Source organism: Peromyscus leucopus, chromosome 23, assembly GCF_004664715.2.
Source record: "Peromyscus leucopus breed LL Stock chromosome 23, UCI_PerLeu_2.1, whole genome shotgun sequence".
Classification (NCBI taxonomy): Eukaryota; Metazoa; Chordata; class Mammalia; order Rodentia; family Cricetidae; genus Peromyscus; species Peromyscus leucopus.
This window is the reverse complement of record NC_051082.1, coordinates 16,571,020-16,593,886: the sequence shown is the minus strand read 5'-3', so window position 1 is coordinate 16,593,886 and position 22,867 is coordinate 16,571,020. Positions and strand designations below refer to the sequence as shown.

The 22,867-nt window shown below is 52.8% G+C and overlaps 1 protein-coding gene across 2 annotated transcripts in view; it reads left to right on the top strand.

Annotated features, from left to right (window-relative positions):
• Positions 1-22,867, top strand: part of Scarb1 (scavenger receptor class B member 1) — a 69,443-nt gene that overhangs the window by 42,598 nt on the left and 3,978 nt on the right. Inside the window, exons 4-12 of one of the 2 annotated variants that reach the window (XM_028894302.2) lie at positions 1,551-1,754; positions 3,386-3,481; positions 4,624-4,739; positions 8,506-8,672; positions 13,990-14,108; positions 16,855-16,928; positions 19,354-19,405; positions 20,123-20,269; positions 22,727-22,855. In XM_028894302.2, the coding sequence (XP_028750135.1) occupies positions 1,551-1,754; positions 3,386-3,481; positions 4,624-4,739; positions 8,506-8,672; positions 13,990-14,108; positions 16,855-16,928; positions 19,354-19,405; positions 20,123-20,269; positions 22,727-22,855 (1,104 nt within the window). The remainder of the gene's footprint in view (positions 1-1,550; positions 1,755-3,385; positions 3,482-4,623; positions 4,740-8,505; positions 8,673-13,989; positions 14,109-16,854; positions 16,929-19,353; positions 19,406-20,122; positions 20,270-22,726; positions 22,856-22,867) is intronic. The other variant, XM_028894303.2, reaches the window with a different exon arrangement.

Here is a 22,867-nt window from a genome sequence, read left to right as displayed (position 1 = left end):
TCTTGAGACAGAGTCTCACTGTGCAGCCCTGGCTGTCCTGCAACTCACTCTGTAGCCCAGGCTGGCTTTGAACTCACAGAGATCCGCCTGCCTCTGCCTCCTGAGTGCCGGGATCAAAGGTGTGCGCCACCACACCTGGCACACGGCTCCTTTTTTGTATATTAAAACACAACAGCAATCCGTGCTGGGCCAGCAGGCTGGGTCAGTGGTTAAAAGATGCCTGCCGGTAACCCTCATGACCTGAGCTGGATCCTCTCCAGGACCCATATGACTCCCACAAGTTGTCCTTTGGCCTCCATACATGTGCTATGGCATGCCCCCCACCCCCGCCAATAAACATAATAAGAACCCTGCATTGATTACTAATAATGAAGGGACCTGTAAGGGGGGGCGGGCCGGGGGGGGGGCAGCACAACACGCTTCATGGAACGTTCAGCCATGCATCGCCCCAGCCATGCATCGCCCCGGAGGCACAGGTGACTTTTGGTTGAGCAGCCTTTGGAAAAACCTTGGACCCAAATGTATGCTGCAGAGGAAAGCCAACACAAAAACTGTAAAAACTTGGGCTGGAGAGATGGCTCAGAGGTTAAGAGCACTGCCTGTTCTTCCAGAGGTCCTGAGTTCAATTCCCAGCACCCACGTGGTGGCTCACAACCACCTGTAGTGGGAACTGATGCTCTCTTCTGACATAAAATTGTACATGCAGATAGAACATTCATATACATAAAATAAATAAATAAATTTAAAAGGGGAAAAAAAAAACCTGCCGGGCAGTGGTAGCCCCACGCCTTTAATCCCAGCACTCGGGAGGCAGAGGCAGGCGGATCTCTGTGAGTTTGAGGCCAGCCTGGGCTGCAGAGTGAGTTCCAGGAAAGGCGCAAAGCTACACAGAGAAACCCTGTCTCGAAACACCAAAACAAACAAACAAACAAAAACTGTAAAACTCAAATGCACTCAGATCACTTTGACCCTGGATGGGAACAGATGTCCTGGACTCCCAGGTGGGGAGGAGACATGAGAAGTGGGGTGGAATCCCCATGAAGAGACTGAGGCAGGAGGATGCTGAGTTCTGCATCAGCCTGGACTACATCTTGAGACCTTGTGTTAAAAAAACCTAGAAGAGGGGGCTGTAGGAGGTTGGGGAGACTTTCTCAATGCATTCCGTTCCTGGGCTCCTGTTACTGATAGCGTGGGGTCCGCATCCTAGTTATAAACAGAGCACCCGGATCTTCTCTGGCAGGCCTGCTCCTAACCTTGGCCCCAGCCTCGACTGTTCTGAGGGTGCATGCCCCAGCTCTACAGAGTATCTCCTGCCAGGCCTCAGGTGTGGCTCTACAGTCACAGTGGCTGAGGAGGGCTTCTGAATGCCAGGCCTGAGCTTTGGGACTGCCTTGGAGTTCACTTAGTCTGAACCCTTTGCATGTTCTCCAGTACGTATGGCCCTGGCAACAAGGACCAGAGAAGGGTCCACACTGAGGGCCCGGACTCCTTGCCTGATACCTGGTTGAAGGTAGCGGAAGGGAGACACGTCCATCTCCTTGGCTTTGCAGGGTGGCTCAGTAATGATGGAGAACAAGCCTGCAGGCCTGAAGCTGATGATGACCTTGGGGCTAGCCACCCTGGGCCAGCGTGCCTTTATGAACCGGACCGTCGGTGAGATCCTATGGGGCTATGACGATCCCTTCGTGAATTTGATCAACAAATATTTCCCAGACATGTTCCCCATCAAGGGCAAGTTCGGCCTGTTTGTTGAGGTAAGTGTCTTCGGTCCACACAAACAGTTGTGAAAGCCGGCTGTTGGGGAAGCCCCTAACGCAAACCGGTTTAAGCAAAGTCAGGAAATTATCAGCTCATATAACAGAAAACGCCAGTATTGCATTCTGGGGTGGCTTGATCCAGTTCAAGGGGTGTGTGACTGGGAGGTTAGCTTAGAAAATTGGAGGATTTGCTGGAGGACTGAGTCCTCGAGAAGCATACCTCAGATGTCCCATCAGTGTGACTCAGAGGTGCCTGCCTATTCTCCATCTTGACCTTAAGTAACCTGAGCTAAGATCTGATCTCTGACCCCTGCTCCGGCTCAGCTTTCTTCGAGGGAATCTGCTGATGAGGTAGGCTTGCAGTGAGGGTCAGTGACATGACCCAGTCACCCACACCTCCAGGACCTGTTTATACGGAGCTTAGATGAAATTTACTGCTCAGCGGTTAAAAGGACTGGTTGCTCTTCAAGAAGACCCTAGTTCAATTCCCGGCACCCACATGGTGGCTCACAGCCATCTGTAGCTCCAATTCCAGGGTATCTGATGCCCTCTTCTGGCTTTCTTTGGCTCTGTATGCATGTGGTACACAGATAAAACATGTAGGCAAAAAGACTCATACACATAAAATAGAAATACATACAGTCTTGTGGAGAGCAGACTATGGATAAGGCACCACGTCTCCCAGTGACAGGTGAGGATCCTGTGGGGTGAACATGTAACAAGATGCTGAATGCCCAAATGGTAGCGCTTTTACAGTCAGGAGCCCTGGGTAAAGCCCTGTTCCTGCACCTGCCCTTCCCACCTCCCGCCTACCCACCCACCCATACAGACCCCTATTCCTCTCTCTTCCTTGCAGCTGAGGTTGGGGGTCCTGGGTGGGGCTCCTGAGGGGACAGGCAAGGAGACAGGAGCAGAGCACACTCCATCAAGCTCTGCTCCCCAGCCGTTCTGCTTAGCTGATCTGAGATTGACAGCTGTTGCTTCTGTGACCTCTGATCCATTCTACCATTGCTGGCCCTTCTGTTAGCTTCTAGACCCTTCCATGGCACTCTTTCCCTGGGGAATTTGTATTAAATGCTTGCTCTCTCTCTTTTGTTTGCTTGTTTGTTTGTTTGTTTGTTTTGAGACAAGGTCTCTCTATGTAGCTCTGGCGATCCTAGAACTCACTCTGTAGACCAGGCTGGCCCCGAACTCACGGAGATCCGCCTGCCTCTGCCTCCGGAGTGTTGGGATTAAAGGTGTGCGCCACCACTCCCCATTTAAATGCCTTTTTTTTTTCTTTATTGGCTGCTGGGCCTGATGGAGTAGGCTTGTCATCTCTGTACATGGGAATATGAGGCAGGAAGATGGCAGGTTCAAAACCAGCCTGGACAACTTAGTGAGACCCTGTCTCAAAATGTGAAGTTAAAAAAAAAAAAGAGAGAGGGCTGGGGGTAATGGATGGTTCAGTGGACAAGCAGTTGCCCGGCAGCATGTGCGAGGCCCTGCAGGGGTCTGTCCTCATCACTGAGTCAGTACGGCAGTGAGGGGACCTGTCTACAGCGGAAGGGCGGGTGGGCTTGTGCCTGTGTCCAGGTCTCGTGCCCCCAACCTCGGGCTAAGGGTACCGTTCCCTGCCTTGCCTGCAGATGAACAACACGGATTCTGGGCTCTTCACTGTGTTCACGGGCGTCCAGAACTTCAGCAGGATCCACCTGGTGGACAAATGGAACGGGCTCAGCAAGGTGAGCAGGAGCGGAGACAGTCCCCAACCCCTGAAGCAGGGACTAGGTTGGGGACAAGCCTTAGGGGATGGTGAGTGCTCTGGAGAGGGCGTCGGGGTCACCTGAGGACCTCCCAGGTCCAGGAACTGTCCCTTGAGTGCTTCTGCTGGGAACTCCTCACTCTTCTGTTCCTGAGTTTTCGTTGACCAGGCAGACAGGAAGACATTCCCATAAAGATAAGACAATGGAGGCCCAGCACCTCGTCCGTGCCCACCCGGAAACCCCTAGCACTGTTTGCGGGACCCAGCTTCCTGGCCGTTGACCAACCACCCCGCCTCTGTGTATCCAGAGAAATGTGTTTTCCTTCCTTCTTTGAATACACACAAATCCTGTGTGGGCTGTTTTGCAGCTGGCTCTTCTGCTCAGGACATCTTTGTGTATATTGTGTTTTTGTATTGTTAAGTTTGTCAGTGTCTGAAGATGGAGCCCAGCCCCTGTGCATCCTCTACAGGGGCCCTGCCATTGAGCCATGCCCTTAGGCCCTCACTGGGGCATTCTAGATACTGCTGCTACCACTGAGCCACACCCCAGCCCCTCACTGGGGGATTCTAGGCAGGGGCTCTACCATTGAGCCACACCCTCCAGCCCCTCACTGGAGGATTCTAGGCAGGTACTCTACCACTGAGCCACACTCCCAACCCCTCACTGGGGGATTCTAGGCAGGTGCTCTACCACTGAGCCACACCCTCCAGCCCCTCACTGGGGGATTCTAGGCAGGGCTCTACCACTGAGCCACACTCCCAACCCCTCACTGGGGGATTCTAGGCAGGTGCTCTACCACTGAGCCACACTCCTAACCCCTCACTGGGGGATTCTAGGCAGGTGCTCTACCACTGAGCCACACCTTGTGTATGTTGACTTCTGCTGGGGGAGGGCGCAGGAAGATGCGGGCAATGAGCCCATTGTACAGATGACTTAACTGAGTCCCCGACAATGCTGTGTGTTCAGGCCCCTCTGTGGGGAGCAGGAAGCTGGGCTGCATGCTCTGTCTACACAGCCTGTTCTGTGCCAGGGGTTGGATATGATATGTCTGCACCGGGGCATGTATGAGGTGCAGGCCTTGGCTGTCCCTCGAGGCTGCATCTTGTCCTGTCCTCCCACAGATCAACTATTGGCATTCGGAACAGTGCAACATGATCAACGGGACTTCTGGGCAGATGTGGGCCCCATTCATGACACCCGAGTCCTCGCTGGAATTCTTCAGCCCCGAGGCCTGCAGGTAACGCTTGCGTGGGCACGCCCTACCTCCTGAACAGGAGAATCTGCCTCTAAGATGATTTAGGGTCCACTCAGGTAGCTCCTGGGGTGGGCACTGCCTGGCCCTGGCTCAGGTGTTTTTCTTGTCAGAGGTGGCATGCGGGGGAGGAAGGATTTATTTTGGATTTCGGTTGCATGCGGATTTGCGCCTTGAAGGGTCTTCCGCCTCCCCCAACAGTGCCCCCCGCTGGCGTCCAAGAGTGCAAACACGTTGCCTGGCTGCCTTGACGGTTTCATGGGTGCCATAGGCTTCTGCAGATCCCAGAGGGGCTGGGAGTGGGTGGTTGCTGGGGACTCAGTCGTGATGGTGGTGGTGAGAGGTGAAGGTAGGAAAAGGTCAAGGTCTCAGGGGAGCTGTGAAGTGGAGCCGGAGGGCTGGGGTCTCCTGGAACCTGGACCTTGAACTGCTGGACGCAGTTCCCTCTCAGTCTACCGATCTCCAACTCCCCTGCCTCAGAGGCGTGCTGGGGTCTTGTAGCTTGGGCTCCACCATCCCAGGGTCCTTGACTGTGGCCTGGGAAGACATGGTGGGCCTCTTGAATCCATTCCCAAGTGGCACGCTAGCCAGTGTTCCATTCAGGCCACGCTGGAAGTGACCTTGGCCTGGGGACTCACTGGGCTGACCTTTGAGCCCTCTGCCTCTCTAGCTAACACAGACAATGACGATCTGTGCCCGGTGTGAACAGAGCCATGATGGGCTGAGCAGAGTCTGTGCCTGGGTGCCTGCGGCCCGTGGGGTAACTTTCCAAAGCAGAGCTTGGTTATTTTAGAAAATGTATTACTGTTTTTTTAAGTTAGGTGTATCTGTGTGGGCATCGTGTGTGCAGGTGCTTGTGGGGGCCAGAAGAGGGCGTCAGATCACCTGGAGCTTGTGTTATAGGTGGTTGTGAGCTGCCCAAAAAAGTGGGTGCTGGGAATTGAACCTAAGTCTTCTAGAAGAGCAGTAAAGTGTTCTTTACCATTGAACCGTCTCTCCAGCCCATTTATTTGTGTGTGTGTGTGTGTGTGTGTGTGTGTGTGTGTGTGTGTGTGTGTGTGTGTTGCTTATAATAGAACCCAGAGCCTCGCATACACTAGGTAAGTGGTCTGCCCCTGAGTTATATGGCCCAGACCCCAGATAGGATTGCAGATTTAGAGAAAACATCTTCAACCCAGCCTCTGTCAGTGACGGAGATGATTGAGACGGCTCAGGGCTGGGGAGAGGCTCAGTCAGTAAAGTATTCACCATTAACAAGAGGACCTGGGTTCAGATCCCCAGAACTCAGCAGCAGGGTGTGCCTAGGAAGCCAGAACTGCTGAGATGGAGGCAAGAGAGGGCTGGAAAGCCATCCAGCCTAGCAGGATGGATGAGCTCCAGATTCACAGAGTGACCCCGTCTCAAAAAATAATGTGGAGTGTGATTGAAAAAGAAATCCAGGCCGGGCGGTGGTGGCGCACGCCTTTAATCCCAGCACTCGGGAGGCAGAGGCAGGCGGATCTCTGTGAGTTCGAGGCCAGCCTGGGCTACCAAGTGAGTTCCAGGAAAGGCGCAAAGCTACACAGAGAAACCCTGTCTCGAAAAACCAAAAAAAAAAAAAAAGAAAGAAAGAAAGAAATCCAGTGTCAGTGTCTGACCTACAGCATACATGAATCGGCACCCCGTGCACACGCGCATGCGCGCGCGCGCGCGCACACACACACGTACACACGTAAACACACCCATAGACATACAAGTATCTGTGACCCAGAGAGAAAGGAGACAGTGAGTTCCCCTCTCAGGTTTGAGCTTTCAGGACAGGGACTCGTTGTCCCTGTGGCTTTTGAACCTGTGGCCAGCAGTGTTCTGTGTGTGGGTGGGTGGGGGGGGTGGCTTAGCGGTGCGGCATTTGCTGCTTGGTTTACACGAGGCCCTGGTTCAGCCAGGTTAGTGTTTTTGATGAGCCTGGGAGTGAGCAAGATGCTCAGCTCGGTGCTGGGAAGCACAGATGAAGCTGGGGAGGAGCCTGGGATCCCACAACCCCTCTCAAGGTCACCCTTAACCATTGGATCCCACTTTGTCTGTCTTTTGAGACAGGGTCTTGGCTGTGCTGGAGCTAGCCTGTAGACCAGGCTGTCCTGGAACTCACAGACACCCGCCTGCCTCTGCCTCCCGAGTGCTGGGATTAAAGGCGTGCGCCACCACTGCCCGGCGTAGACCCACACTCCCCCAATCCAGCAGCACCCCCCGAGACCACCCCTTGACCACAGGCTCTTGGGAGGCACTCCTCCACACCCCAGCCAGCTGCTCTCTGTCTTTTTCTTTTGCCCATCCCTGGAACCATTGCTCCACCCTCTCCTCTGTACGCCCTCTTCTGGAATCCTGTGAGAGCGGGATGCATGCAGGCTGGGTGCCCCTTTTCCTCAACCCTTCAGGGGGTGTTCTCCAAAACGAAGGTGTTTTCTTACACAGTCACAGGGATCCAAATCAGGGAATTTAGCATCGACCCGATAAGATCCTCTGAGCCGCCACAGCCACATAGATTAGAAAACAACCCAAGCTTATCATTTCAGGTCACGGTCCATCCTGGTGGGTGGGAGTGGGGGCCAAAGCAGGAACTCCAGGCAGCTAGTCAGCTCACTTACCAGAGCAGAGTCAAATTGAGTTCACTCATGCCTAGAGCTCAGAGAGCCGTCTCCATTATTATATATAGTTCAGGACCCAAACCTAGGGGATGGTGCCGCCCGCCGAGGGCTGGGTCTTCCCACATCAATTAAGGGAGTCAAGACAATTTCACAGGCCAACCTGATCTAGACAATCTCCCACTGAGAGTCTCTTCGCAGGAGAGTCTAGATGTGTCAAGTGGACAAAACTTACCATCAGTCTGTGTGAACATAATATTTTATTTGATTGACATGTTTATTTGTTAGATACATTTTACTTATCTAAAATATTATTCTAAACATTACTGAGAAGACCTTTTGTTTAATATCAAGTCTTAGAAATCTGGGTGGAGCCGGGCGGTGGTGGCGCACGCCTTTAATCCCAGCACTCGGGAGGCAGAGGCAGGCGGATCTCTGTGAGTTCGAGGCCAGCCTGGTCTACCAAGTGAGTTCCAGGAAAGGCGCAAAGCTACACAGAGAAACCCTGTCTCGAAAACCCCCCAAAAAAAAAAAAAAAAAAAAAAAAAAGAAATCTGGGTGGCAGCCAGGCGGTGGTGGCGCACACCTTCAATCCCAGCACTCAAGGTAGGAGCAAGTGGATTCCTGTGAGTTTGAGACCAGCCTGGTCTACATAGCCAGTTCCAGGCTAGCCACAGCTAGGCTACAGGGTTATTTAAAGGAAAAGAAAGGAGAAGAGAAGAAAAGAGGAGGGAGGGAGGGAGAGAGAGAGAGAGAGAGAGAGAGAGAGAGAGAGAGAGAGAGAATGGCATTTCATTGTAAGTAGACAGGAACTCTGTATGTAAACTTCAAACTATCTCAGGTGCCTGACCACACCTAGTGTAGCAGAACACTGTGCACATGCTGGCTGGCTTTCTTTATTGTTTGGGGAACAAGGAGAAAATTTACCAGATGGGCAGTATAGGTGCAACTTGGCCCCAAATGGTTTTTGTTGTTGTTGTTGTTTGTTTGTTTATTCTTTTGAGACCGGGTCTCCTATCACCCAGGCTGGCCTTGAACTTTCTGTGTAGCCAAGAATGACCTTGATCTCCTGATTCTCCTGCTAAGCAGAGAACTATGGGAATAGTCCTCACCCTGCCTCCTCCCTGCAGGTCCATGAAGCTCACCTACCATGATTCAGGGGTGTTTGAAGGCATCCCCATCTATCGCTTCACGGCCCCCAAAACTCTGTTTGCCAACGGCTCCGTCTACCCACCCAATGAGGGCTTCTGCCCGTGCCTCGAGTCCGGCATTCAGAATGTCAGCACCTGCCGGTTTGGTAAGTGTCCTGTCCGGGTGCCTTCCCTGCCTCCAGGCCGAGGTGGGAGGGTGGCACCCGGATCTTATCTGCTGCCAGCTTGCAGTCCCATTAATCTCTGGTCTCTGCACCCCCTGATGAGCTCAGGGCTGCAGATAGGGAGCCAAAGATAAGCGCGAAAGATAACGCCACCCTGATAAACGGCCCGCCAGCACTCCTTATCCACGGGCTCCGTCACTCCGAAGTCCGAAGGGTCCTGCCCTGAGGTTAAGATTCTGACAGGGGGCACTGTGTTCTCGGCCATGGGGAGAGGAGTCAGCCAGCCCCTCATCCCCTTCCTGCTTCTGGAGGCACCACATGCCTTGGCTCGTGGCCCCATCCTTTCCATCTGGCACCCAGTTTGAGACCAGGTCGTGCTGTATGGCCCAAGTTAGTTCTAACTTACATCCTTCCTGTCTCTGCCTTCTGAGTACCGGGATGGTAGGCACGTACCCTGAAACCAGACTCCCTCCAAAATACCTCATTCTCTGATCTCCTCCTCTGCCCAACTCTTGAAGAGTTTTCAGGACCCCAGAGACTGACTGGATGGGAGCCAGTATGGGACTAAAAGATCTGAGTGCCAGCCGATCTTTAGCCTGGTGGCTACCACTGTAACTCCCTTGCCCACTAGGGTGTGGGTGGGACCATCCCCCGGGGTGCCATTCACCTGCCGAGGAGCAAGGGCTTGGCAGAATCAAACCCGCAACAACTCTGTTCTTGTGTCAAAACTCTCCTCTTCGGCCGAGTTGGGTGTGAGGCTTGGTGCTGGCTGGCTGCTCTGGCGTCTGCTCTGGTGGCGAGTTCTAATCCTGTGCCAGACCCTGCCGTGACCCGCCTCTGTTGCTCAATTTGGATACTTGGGTGTCAGCGACATGTTGCACCCCTCACCCCTCACCTGGTGGTCAGGCCTAGGCAGCTCCAGGTAACCTCCCACGCAGTCTTTCTTCTTCCTACCCAGCTTGCTCGCCGCCGCCGGTCTGCTACTGTGGTTCCCTGGGTCCCTTGCCAGCTCACATTGCACCAGATGTGGGTCAAATTGAAATCAAAAGCTTCATCTGTTCATGGCCTCTCGGAGGCCCTCCTGATCGTGCGTCTTCTTTGGCCCTCCATTCTCTGTCCGTTCTCTTTGTGCCTCCCTATTGCCTGCTTATGGCTACTGATGTTATTTAACCCTTCCCGGCCTGTCTCTTCCCTGGACTGCAAACCTTGTGCCCTGCCCCGCCCCCCACCTCCTACTCCTAGGACGTATGGCCTCATGGTCGTTGTTCACAACATGTTGAGACAGACACTAGAAGACCCGAGGCAGGGTGGTGACCCGGGTCTGGTGGTTGGTGAGATACAGCCTCTCTCTGACTGGGTCTGACTTTCAGAGCCTGTTCGGGTGAAGCATTCTCTCGTAGCCAGAGGAGTGAGCTCTGGGGATACTGCCGTAGGGGTGAGAAGAAGAGAAGACACGATAGAGCCTAGTCTGGGATTTCCCCTGGTAAGACAGCGCCTACCGGGTCACCTGCTGCTTGGAGCCATCAGACATCTGTGGCAGGTGCCAGGTGCCTGGCTTGACGGGGAAAACATGTTGGTTAGTGGGATTCAAGCTTCCAAGGCAGAGCCCTACACAGGCACGGGATCTGGGACTTTTCTGTGGGCGGGATGCTGTGTCCACAACCTAGCCCTGCTTCCCCTCAGCGCTTGATCCTAGAGCTTGCTCCAGCTGGTCCAGCTGTGACCCAGTCCCTGACGCTGGCTGAGGCCGTGCTGATTGGCACAGGAGCGGCGGCGACATCCCGACACCCTCTGCTGACAGGGACAGGATTTCAGATGTGCCAGAGAATCTAAGTGTACTTGTGTCTGTAGCTTGTTCTTTTGGTTTTTTTGGGGGGAAAGGGGGGGTGGGCACAAGCGTGTGTGTGCAGGCACATACATGCATGGAGGCCAGGGCTGGGTATCTTCCTCAGTCACCCTCTCCTCATGTTTTTTGAGGCAGATTCTCTCAGTACTCCTTGTCCCAGCAAGCTCCAGGGATTCACCTGTCTCCGCCTCCCGGCGCTGAGGTTACAGATGTGTACTGCCACATCTGGTTTTCTATGTGAGGGCTGGGGACCTGAACTCGGGTCCCTAAAGCTTGCTTTTTTAAAAATGGGAGAACAAGAAAGGGGAGGTGGGGGCACTCAAATGAAATGAGCAGTTTGGAAACTGCGGAGGGAACTCAGCTGCCTGGCCAACCGCAACCCCACGAAGAAGAGGCGGGCCTCTCGGGACACAATGTTTCCCAGCTCCTCCAGCCCACTGCCTGACTTTTGGTCTCCAGGCTCTCCACCTGGCATCAGTCTCTACGTGGATGGAGTCATGATGTGTGTTCTTTCCCCCTCGTTCCCTGATGCCCCCCCCCACCCATCACGTTGATATGTTCTATCTGCAAGATGGTGGGTGAGCTCCTGGCTCCTGGAGCTCCCTCTTGGCATTTCACAACTACGAGGGTGCTCCTAGAACATTCTTGCCCATGCTGGGAGGGTGCATCTGGGTCCACATATTCTGTGGCATTTTATCTGATGATAAAGAATGCACATACGTTTCCCCTTCTGGGTCACGAGAACTTCGTGGACTCAGGACTCCCTGTGTCTCATCTGCCTGTCTTGGGAGGGCCTCGGACCTTTCCTAGAGTGCCCCTTAATCACAGCTGGGGTAATCCTGAGCAGTTAAGTCTGGATACACGGGCCATAAAGCTATAAATTAATTATACTTATTGCCCGGGTGCGTCTCTCTGAGGGTGTTTGAAAATAAAAAATAAAATTAAAAAAAAAAAAGATGAAACACACCTGCTGTTAGAAGGCCACATGGGTGTGCCATCTGCAGCAGGCTGTGTTGGCAGCCATGACACTCGGTTGGAATCTGTACCTTCCAGGGCTGGTTATATGGCAGCTCCATTTCTCCGGGTTCCATGATGTCCCTCCTGTAGAAACGGGGTTCTGGTGTTTGCTGGTGTCTCCCTTCACAGATTAGATGGGAAGGTGGAGACGGGGAAGGCAAGCTCGGGGTGAGTTTAAAGGGTCCATGGAAGTGATATTAGGCCTCAGGGACTGGCCAGGTATCTGTTTCCTGTTCTGATTTATTTTTGGTGTTGTCTTCACGAGGGCTTGAAGGCCTCTGAGGGTCCGCTGCCTCTCTCTGACAGGACCAGGTGCCTCTCTGGAACCTCCCTCGCATGTTCTAGGATTCACCGGGATTCTCAATGACTCTTGCTCTCCTCTGTAACGAGTCTTTGTCTGTCCCACCAGCCAGCTCCCAAATAAAGACACGGAGACTTCTTATTAGTTATGAAAGCTCGGCCTTAGCTTTGCCTTGTTTCTAACTAGCTCTTATAACTTAAATTAACCTATTTTATTTATCTACATTGCTACTACATGGCTCGTGGCATGTCCTGCTTCTTCTGCATCCAGCTGGTGACTTCCCCTTTCTTCTTCCCAGAGTTCTTTCAGTCCAGAAGTCCCGCCTATACCTCCTGCTTAGCTATTGGCCATTTAGCATTTTATTAAACCAATCGCAGTGACATATCTTTACATGGTGTAATGAAATAGCTCGCAACACTCCGCTCCTCTCTGCCCACACACATCTGGATAGGGCAGTGGTCTGCCACTCGAGGCTCAGGTACGGCGCTCACATCTGTCAGACATCTGGACTTGAAGATGGGCTGTGTCAGCCAGTGCCGTAAATCGTGTTGAGTCGTGACTCAGGATATCCCATAAGGAGAATCAGAGGGACCATAGAATGGAGGACATTTGAGAGCCCAGAAAGACAAGGGATGGCACAAAAGATCAAAGCCCCACACTGAAAACATCCTGGCCTCATTCCCAACCCGTGCTTGGCTCTGCTAACAAAGTCAAAGCAGCCGTGAACCCGAGGCCACAGGCCACACATAAGCACCAGTTACAGAGAAGAAGGGATTGGGGGCTTCAGCAGGGAGAGTGAGGTTTGAGGGTTCTTTTTGGAGACTAGACTGGGATGGAATTCAGCGATCTACCTGCCTTTGCCTCCCAAATAAAGGAGGATACTATCGCATCTGCCTTTCGTTTTTATTTTTTATTTGCATTTATTTATTTGTTTGTTTATTTATGTTTTGGGGTTTTTTTGTTTTTCAAGACAGAGTTTCCCTGTGTAGCTTTGCGTCTTTCCTAGAACTCACTTGGTGGCCCAGGCTGGCCTCGAACTCACAGAGATCCACCTGGCTCTGCCTCCCGAGTGCTGGAATTAAAGGAGTGCGCCACCACCACCCGGCTGCCTTTCGTTTTTAAAGATTTATTTTATTTTTAGTTATGTGATTTATTATTATTATTATTATTATTATTATTATTATTATTATTATTATTATTATTTCTGCTTGTTGTACACATGAAAGCAGGTCCCTGCAGAGGCCGGAGGTTTCAGATCTCACACTGCTGGAGTTACAGACAGTTGTGAGCCTTCTGACTAGGTGCTGGAAAGCGAACCCAGGTCCTAGGTGCTGGGAAGCCTCTCCAGCCCCGAGCTTTTCCTTTTTTTAGTTTTAGAGTGTTTGGAATGTAAAGGCTTAGGAAACACCACTTCTAAAGGCAGTGCATCTGACTTCAGTAGCTCTGCCGCCCTGGAGCCTCTTGTGACCTCACAGGAAGGCTAGGAACTTACACATCGGGCCCTTGTCCTGAGACGGCTGTGTTGCGCCCCTTGGCTTGGTTGGTGGCAAAGTCCTGCCTCGGGGGTCCGGGAGGGGACTCTCTTGACTGGGCTGCCCCTCTCCCCCTGTGCTGTCAGAGACCTGCTCATGGGCACCCCTGAGCTATCATGCCTGCAGAAGCAGCCCGTGCGCCCGGCTTGGCATTCAGATGCAGCGTCCACTCTCACATTCGTGTGGCCTCGGTTTTCCTTCCGTCTTCACCTCCCATGATTCCCTCCTGCTCCTCTGGCCTGGGAAGGGGGGGCCTCCAAGCTCTCACCTCTGCCACACTCCTACCTGGAATACCTTTTCCTTGCTTGGCGGCGGCTGCCCTGTCCCCTCCTCCAGCCCCCCACCCCCACCCCCGGGCCACTGGAATCAGCCACCCTGGCTCCATGCCCCCCTCCCCGTGCCTTGTGCCCAGCTTCTTCACGCAACGAGGGAAGGATGCTCCCTGCCTGGTCACCGATGTGTTCACATCTTGTTAATGCCCCGCCCCCTACGCCGCCGAATGTGGGTCTCTTTCCGGTCCTTATCCTGCGCCCGCCCCTGGCACGCAGCCGGGCCAAGGTGGAACCCCTTGTCTTCTGACTGCCCTTCCCCCTCCCCCTCCAGGTGCGCCCCTGTTTCTGTCACATCCTCATTTCTACAACGCGGACCCTGTGCTGTCCGAAGCCGTCCTGGGTCTGAACCCCGACCCAAGGGAGCATTCCTTGTTCCTAGACATCCATCCGGTAAGATGCGCCCTGCTCGAGTCGGGGGCTGGTTCCTATGGGTTGCTGCAGGCTACTGCTGTCCCTCTCTCCCCCTTCTCCCCCCTCTCTCCCTCTCCCCCCTCTGTCCCTCTCCCCCCTCTCCCCCCACCCCCAGCACAGAGCTGGCTCAAACTAGAGCCGGGGAGTCCAGTTCCTTCCACAGTGGCAGCTTCTAGAACTTCGAGCCATCAAAGGTCTTACTGTACCCCAATTCCATAGTTCAGTGATGTCATTCCTTTTTATATTGGGGCCTATAAAAAAAAAGATAAATGGTGGTAAATTAATTAAGAAATATCAGCTGGGACGTCTCCCGCACTAGAGATAGCCTTGACAGTGTCAAGACACTAAAGATTTCAAGACATCCGTGTGGGCCGCAGTGTCTCACGGGGGAATCTGTGTGGGGAATTTGTCCCGTGTGAACTTGTAGCCACCAGCCAGGGCCAGGAAGGTGACCCTCGACACAGGCCCTCTCTGGGATGACAGCCCTGCCCTCCTCCCTGCCTCTGGTCACCGTAAGATGTATCCAGTCAGGCTGGTGGCCTTACCATTAACTTGGGGATTCTCGAGGCTCCTATCCTGCAAGAACACCCCTGACTCCCTGAAGGCATTTTGTGCAGACCTTTTTTGTTTTACTGGGTGGGGATGGGAACCTGGGCCTCTCACACACGACAGGTGCTCTGGTTCTGAGCTGTGCCTCCAGCTGGCCTCGAACTTGCCGCCCTCCTGCCTCAGCTTCCAAGTGCATAGTCAGACCTAGCTCACAGCCAAGGTTATTACAGAGGAAGAATGGGAAGCCGAATTGGGCACACGGAAGTTGTCTGATGCCTTCCCTAGGTTGTACCTAACTCCCCAGCAAGAAACCTGATGTATGCAAATAAATTATTTTATGTCAGGAAAACCCTTCAGGATAGGGGCCTGGGGGTCGACTGGGGACCTGTCCTGTGGGCCCCTCTCCTTGGGGCAGATCCATGCTCCAGACTCCCAGAGGACACAGGTAGCCAGTATTAACTGTCTAGTTTATGCAAATGGTGTGGCACAGTGAGACCAACACCCTAGCTTAGGGAGTGGGGGACCCCCTGGAACTCAGGTTCCAAGACTGACACTGGGCATTCACCCTGGCAGATTTCCTGGGGAGGGTCACGTGGCCACCCACGATGGAGTTGTATGCACAGTTATGATCCCCACACCTCTGTCTGAAAGTCATATCCAGTTTCTGGAGGCCTTTGCCCTGGGAGCAGGAGGGACCTGGGTACCTGGGTGCGCTGGGCTCGGAGGAAAGGCCTTGCCCTCTACCATGAGTGGTTATGATCTGAGAGGTGACCTCCTGGCTCCATCATCCCTTGCAAGAGTCACATGACCTGGGCAGGGCTCACCGCGTTCTCAGCAAACAGCACAGAGCCCCCCAGTCCCAATCCTGGAGGTCTCTTTTTACCAACCTTCTCTCATTTCTTTCTAGAACTTTCTCCCTGACTTAAATGCTGTGAGTGTCAGTTCCCCTAGTGATTATTATTGGGGTTTTTTTGTTTTGTTTTGTTTTGTTTTGTTTTAAGCATCTCATTTTAAAAATAGAGCCACACACAGGAGGCTTTCTGCTGTCGCCTCTGCTAGGAAATGACAGGACCCTGCATTGTTAGGACTAAAGAAAAAAATGGCTACAAGCTGCTGTGTAATTAAACCTACTCACCCTGGATCAGGCGCTGCGCTAAGCTTCCTGAGTCACTGGGAAATGTCGTAAACAGATCGAAAAAGCCGTCCTTACTGCACGTGCCCCATACTCGGGAGACACTATCTGAGGGAGCTGTGTGAGGGCTGGGGATATAGCTTAGTAGGTCGAGTGCTTGCCTAGGAGGCACCAAGCCCTGGGTTCCCTCCTAGCACCGTGCAGTTAGGCATGAGCCAGCCCTCAGAAGGTGGAGGCAGGGAGATTGGGAGTACAAGATCGGCCTTGGTTATGTAGCATGTTGGAGTCCAGCCTGGGCCACAGGAAATTCTGTCTCAAAACAAAAGAAGCCGGGCAGTGGTGGCACAAACCTTTAATCCCAGCACTCGGGAGGCAGAGCCAGGTAGATCTCTGTGAGTTGAGACCAGCCTGGTCTACAGAGTGAGTTCCAGGACAGCCAGAGCTCCAGAGAAACCCTGTCTCGAAAAACCAAACCAAACAAAAACAAAAACCCAGATGGAGATCGCCCCTCTGGTGACAAGTAGCTCTGTAGAGGGGACCTTGAGATGGCCAGTGTCTGATCCCTTTGGCAAGCATGTATTTCCTGAGGGAGAGCTTAATGTATGGAGGGGGGGAAGTTTCTAGAAGGGTGCTTGCCCCAACCTGTTGCCTGGCTCAGGTGGGTGAGAAGCCCCTCAGGGCCCCAGGGCTGGAGCAGGCTGGGAGCTGGCCTTCATGGTCGTCTTCTTCTTCTTCTTCTTCTTCTTCTTCTTCTTCTTCTTCTTCTTCTTCTTCTTCTTCTTTTTTTTTTTTTTTTTTTTCTTCTTCATTATTTTGCTTTTCTTTCTTTTTCCTCTTCCTCCTCTTCTTCTTTTTAAAGATTTATTTATTATGTATACATACGCCAGAAGGGGACACCAGATCTCATTATAGATGGTTGTGCACTACCATGTGGTTGCTGGGAATTGAACTCAGGACCTCTGGAAGAGCAGCCAGTGCTCTAACCTCTGTGCCATCTCTCCAGCCCCATGGTCTTATAGCTCTCCTCACTGTTTTCTGCTCCAGGTCACCGGGATCCCCATGAACTGTTCTGTGAAGTTACAGCTGAGTCTCTACATCAAGTCCGTCAAGGGCATTGGGTGAGTAGGATGGGGTCGCAGATTCTGAAGGCATCGGGGACCAGGGGGCTTCGTGCATTGGTGGATGCAAGGCATGGGACAAGGCATCTTGGCTCTGGATGGAGACCCAGCCTGCACCCTGACACTCCTTCATTCCCCCTTTCCTAAGATCTCTTCTCCCATCAGGTTCAGTGGCTAAGAGCACTGACTGCTCTTCCAGAGGTCCCGGGTTCAATTCCCAGCACCCACTTGGCAGCTCACAACTGTCTGTAGCTCCAGTTCCAGAGGATCTGACACCCTCATACAGACGTATGTGCAGGCAAAACACCAATGCACATACACACAAAAAGAAAAAATAATAATAATGCTGGGCGGTGGTGGTGCACGCCTTTAATCCCAGCACTCGGGAGGCAGAGTCAGGCGGATCTCTGTGAGTTTGAGCCCAGCCTGGGCTAGAGTGAATTCCAGGACAGGCTCCAAAGCTACACAGAGAAACCCTGTCCCGAAAAACCAAAAAAAAAAAAAAAAAAAACTCTTCTCCCATCAGTCAGATTGGTCAATCCAAACTGTCTTCCTCCCTCTTCTGGAATAGAATAGATTGCCTGCTAGCATATCGGTGAACCATGTAAGTGCAGTGCCCACAGAGGCCAGAAGAGGGCATGGGATCCCAGGGGACTGGAGTTGCAGATGGTTGTAAGCCGCTATGTGGGTGCTGAGAATTGAACCTGGGTCCTCTGGAAGAGCAGCCAGTGCTCTTAACCATCATTCCCTGGATTTACTTTAGTTATGTATACAGAGTGAGACTTCGAGGGCTCCTGCCCCATTCGATGTTTGCCAGGCAGAAACTTGGTAGTGGGGTCCAGCCTTGGGGCTGATCACTCCCCAGTGTCATGGATCGAATGCCTGGGAACCACTTTGAAGGATGTGATTGAGGAAGAGATGGGCTCTGGGCTTCGGGGCTTGAGTGGACGCCAGCAGGGCGTATAGGTCTCATACTCAAGAGCTTGGCCCTGACTTTCTGTAGGGGAAACTGAGGCCAGGAAGCACCTGACTCAGCTAGGCACACACACACACACACACACACACACACACACACACACACACACACGACCTCCTGGTTTCTGGAAAAGCTCTTTCACTGAATTATACTTCCAGCTCTCTTTCCACTTTTTATTTTGGCACAGAGTCTCACTAAATTGCCCGGGCTGCCCTCGAACTCATTCTATAGCCCGTCATGGCCTCGAACTTAGACCTGCACCCCCATCTCGCTCGCTCGCCCAGACTCTTGAAACTGGAGGCCAAGGTGGGCCGGCTTGATCTTCTGAGGCTGGCTTCCAAACATTGATTGGCTGCACTGCCTAAATACTCCTTAGAATCTTTGTAGATTTATGGAGCCGTGGTGGAAATGGAGATCTTTGTCCCCTGTCCCCAGCACCCTCCACACCGTCATCTGCTGGCAGTAGCTGGCACAGTAAGGAACCAAAGTCTAGAGAGGTGTTATTGTTACAACCCCTGCCCCATGGGCTTCAGCTTCAGCATGTAGTCTGCTCAGGCCTCCCAGCTCCTTCTCCGTGTGCGTGTGCGTGTGCGTGTGCGTGTTCCATGCACACTTATGTGCAAGTGTGCAGCAGCCAGAAGAGGATGCTGCACGTCCTGCTCTGTCACACTCCACTTTCTTCCCTTGAGACAGAAGCCCCAGCCCTGGCCTCTACCCCTCTCAGCCCTGGGGTCCGAGGTTCAAAGCCACACACACAGCTTTGGATCTGGGCTCTGGGATCTGACCTCAGGTGCATATGCTTGAGCATCAAATGCTCTGCCCACTGCACCATCCTCCAGCACTGCCCCAGCTTCTCCTCTAGCCTCAGGGGTGTGGTAAAGTACCCGCTGCATCTAGACCTGTGTCGTGAGATCAGGTTCGGCTGTAGACAGCCGTAAATGCAGCCACCCAGGCTTCCATGGGATGAGACTCATTGCTATTGTTTATTATTTATTTTTTAATGTATTTATTGGAGTGAAGGGTGGGGTGGGGTGGGCAGGCAGGTGCATGCCACAATGCACATGTGGAGGTGAGGACAACTTTTGGAAACCTGTTCTTTCTCTCCTTCCACCTTGTGGGTCCTGAGGATGGAACTCAGGTCATCAGGCTTAGCAGCAAACACCATTACCTGGTGAGGCATGCTACTCCCCTTAATTTATTATTATTATTATTATTGATTTGGGGTTTTATGTAGCTCAGGCTGTCCTCGAACTTGGCTACAGATAATCAAATGTACCGAGCTCTTGTCTTCCAAGATCCCCATGCGTCTTCCTGTCCCATTTTCTTGTGATGTTGTGGATTGAACCAAGGCCTTGCACAAGATAACCAAAAGCTCTACTGAGCCCCTAACATAGCTTCCATTCTCCAGGCCACCTTCGGTCAACTCACTTTGCGTCCCCTTGTTTCTAGGCAAACAGGGAAGATCGAGCCAGTGGTCCTGCCGCTGCTGTGGTTTGAGCAGGTGAGGCGAGGCTCTAAGGGCGGCAGGACGCGGTCCGGTCCGAGTGGGGAGTGTGCGTGTATCTGAGGCAGATGGAGAGAGGTGCCGGCCTAGCTGATTATCTTACTTCACCTTGATGCTAATGTTAGCCTAACATCCGGTACCTCGATTTAGTTATTCGCATGGATGTTTTGCCTGCGTGTATGTAAGAGGGCATCAGATCCCCTGGAGCTGAAATTACAGATGGTTGTGGGCCACCAAATGGGTGCTGGGAAGAGAACCCGGGTTCTCTGGAAGAGCAGCCAGAGCTTTTGACCACTGAGCAGCCATCTACAGGGTTTGCTAACAACGGCTCCCGAGAGTCAGGTTCACTTCCTCTTTGTCTGAGGCGGTGCGCGGAGGTGGAGATCAGCACCAGGCCACCTGATCTCTCTCGCGACCCTTCAGGTCCTAAGACTAGGTTCTAACCAGTGATGGAGATGACTGTCTTACGTGGGCCGGGGGGGGGGGGGGGGGGGGCCTTTGGGGTCAGCTCCAGCTCCCATTGGTCAATGCTCATCACGTTGTCCTGCCAAACAGCAAGGGCATCTGGGAAATGTAGTTCTCCTCGGACTTCGTAGCTAACGCGCCCTGGGGCTCTCTGGTCTGGGTTTGGGAGGGGTGAGACACAAGGAAAAGTTCCGGGGGGATGCAGTGTGCAGTCCGTCCCTCCTCACCTGCCCGTCTGTCCTTCTGCAGAGCGGGGCCATGGGCGGCGAGCCCCTGAGCACGTTCTACACGCAGCTGGTGCTGGTGCCCCAGGTGCTCCACTACGCGCAGTATGTGCTGCTGGGGCTGGGCGGCCTCCTGCTGCTGGTGCCCATCATCTACCAGTTGCGCAGCCAGGTGAGTAGGCGGGGCGGCAGGACTCTGCTCCTGGAGCGCGGACTTCTGTCTCCCGCAGCCAGGTCTCCTTCTGCACCTCTCGCATCCTGCTCTGACTCTTCTATCTGCCCTGGAAGGCCCGGGACGCTCCCCGTGGGTGCTGGGCTGAGAGAAGTACTCAGTAGTCATTTAACTGGGTACGACTTGGTGCAGACTCTGTGAAGCGCTTGCGGAAGGTGAAGATGGGAGGCTGGGGTCTGGCCTGGTCAGAGAAGCAAATGAAAAAGCCAGGTTAAACCTAACAGGGAAAAAAAAAAAATTACCCAAGGTAAAAGATAACAGAAAATGGGATGGGCCAGAACTGGGTGTGAGGTGGAAATGGGAGGAGCCACATGTGGGCTCTTGAACTTAAATGTTCTAAGTCAAGAGAAAAAAAGTGAATTTAGTTATAAATTTTTTTTAACCCAAATATATCAAAATATGGGGTTGAGGGTTAGCTCAGCAATAGAGCGCTTGTTTAGCAAATGGATTCAGCAAATGCATTCAAACATGCATTTAGCAAATAGTAAATGCATTTAAAATGTTTAGCAAATGCATTTAGCAAATAGCCCTGCATTCAGTCCTCAACACTGACAGCAAAATCCAAGATGATCAAAAGTGATAAAAAGATCGAGAGACAGAAACAGAGAGAGAGAGAGAGAGAGAGAGAAGAGAAGAGATCTGGAGAGACAGTGGTTGCGAGCACTTATTGCTTGCAGAGGACCCAGATTTCATTCCCAGCACTCACATGGTGGCTCACCACCATCTGTCTGTAACCCTAGTTCCAGGGGATCTAACAGGCACGCACGCAATCGGTGCATAGACATGCAGGCAAAATATTCGCACAGATATGAAATAAATATTTAAAAAGCAGAGAAGGCCTGCAATCAACCTAAAAGATAGAAAGGTGCTCTCAGGTTCTTTTCTAGGTTTAATCTTTGAAGTCTGGTGTGGTGGCTCACGCCTGTAATCCCAGCATCCTGGAGGGAGGTTGAAGCAGGAGGATCGGAAATTCAAAGTCACCCTTGGCTACATGTAAAGATTGAGGCCAGCCTGGGCTACATGAAACCTTTGTCTCAGAAAATAAAATAAAAGGGAATAGTGTGGTTCAGACCTGGGTGGGGGTGACTTATGTAAGGGAGGAAGCAAAAATGAATGAAAACTCTAACCTTGGGGCATGCAGCCGCTAAAAGCAGGAAGCTAAGGGAGGTGACTAGAACTTTAGTTCCCTTCTGGCCTTATTTAGGGCCATCCATCCACTCGTGGTGAGAATTTTTTTCCCCCGAGGCCTTGCCCATAGATCTTGGGGTTACAAAAAACGAACAGAACATATACCACTTGAAATTCAGGGTCAAGTCCCCTTGGGTGGTGGGTGCTGATAGCTGTAGTTATGAGGTAGTTGTGGACAGGGTGATGAGCAGCTGTGAAGGGGGAGGGTGGCTGTCTGCAGGCAGGGAGTCCGTGGCCACCTGCAGGGCCCCACCTGAGATGTCCTGGGGCTACAGGCCCAACTTTCTGCTTGGTGTGCTTGGTGGGGGGCCCTTCACTCCTGCCCACCCGTCCCAGTCAGTCGGCTGGTTTTCTCTCTGAAGGCATCCTTGCTTGCTTGCTTGCTTGCTTGCTGTGGGAAGAACACATCCCTCTCAACTCACCAGTACCCCACTTCCCTGTCCAAGCACTGCCCCCCACCCCCACCCCCGGGTCTCATGTCACCTCGAAGGGGCATCTGGGAGCCTCTGCCTCTCCACGTTGGCAGTAGCTTTGAGTGTCTGATGGGCGTCCAGGCTGGTGTTGCTCCTCCTGCTGCCGCCCAGTGAGAACCGGGCCAGCCTCTTCTAGTTAACCACTGGAGAAGAGAGGGGGATCCCAAATAGAAGGCTTCTTCCACTGCCCCTCGGGGGGCTGGGGTTTCATCAGAGGCCAAAACAGCAATCCACACCCTACCAGCCTTGCTCTAACAAGGCTAGGCCTCACCTGTGTGTGTGTGTGTGTGTGTGTGTGTGTGTGTGTGTGTGTGTGTGTTTGTCTCAGGCGTTTTTTGTAACTGTATGCTGACTGGTAAACAGCATACTCACCCATACCTCGTTCTTAAGGAGAACAAAATTATGTTAACATTTCCCCCTGATTGCAAGCACCATGGACTTGAGGACGTGGTGTAAGTGAGACCTTGCGCTTAGCAGGCCCCAGGCCCTGGGTTCAAGTCCAGCCCAGCTCCGCCAAACCAGACCAGAGAAACCCAAACACTCCCCATACTTCCGCTAGGGTGGCTCTCTGAGGCTCTGCTTGCCCATCTTCCGGGGGGGGGGGGGGCAGTTCGCCCGTGGTGCAGGGTGGAGGACTCTGCCATTCCTGTTCTCTTCTTTCCCATCGCTTCTGGGGGAACCCAGGGGCTCCCCAGCGACACAGCGCGGACTATAAACTAGCTTGGTTGTCTTCCAGGAGAAATGCTTTTTATTTTGGAATGCTAGTAAAAAGGGCTCGCAGGATAAGGAGGCCATTCAGGCCTACTCTGAGTCCCTGATGTCACCAGCTGCCAAGGGCACGGTGCTGCAAGAAGCCAAGCTGTAGGTGCGTATCAGG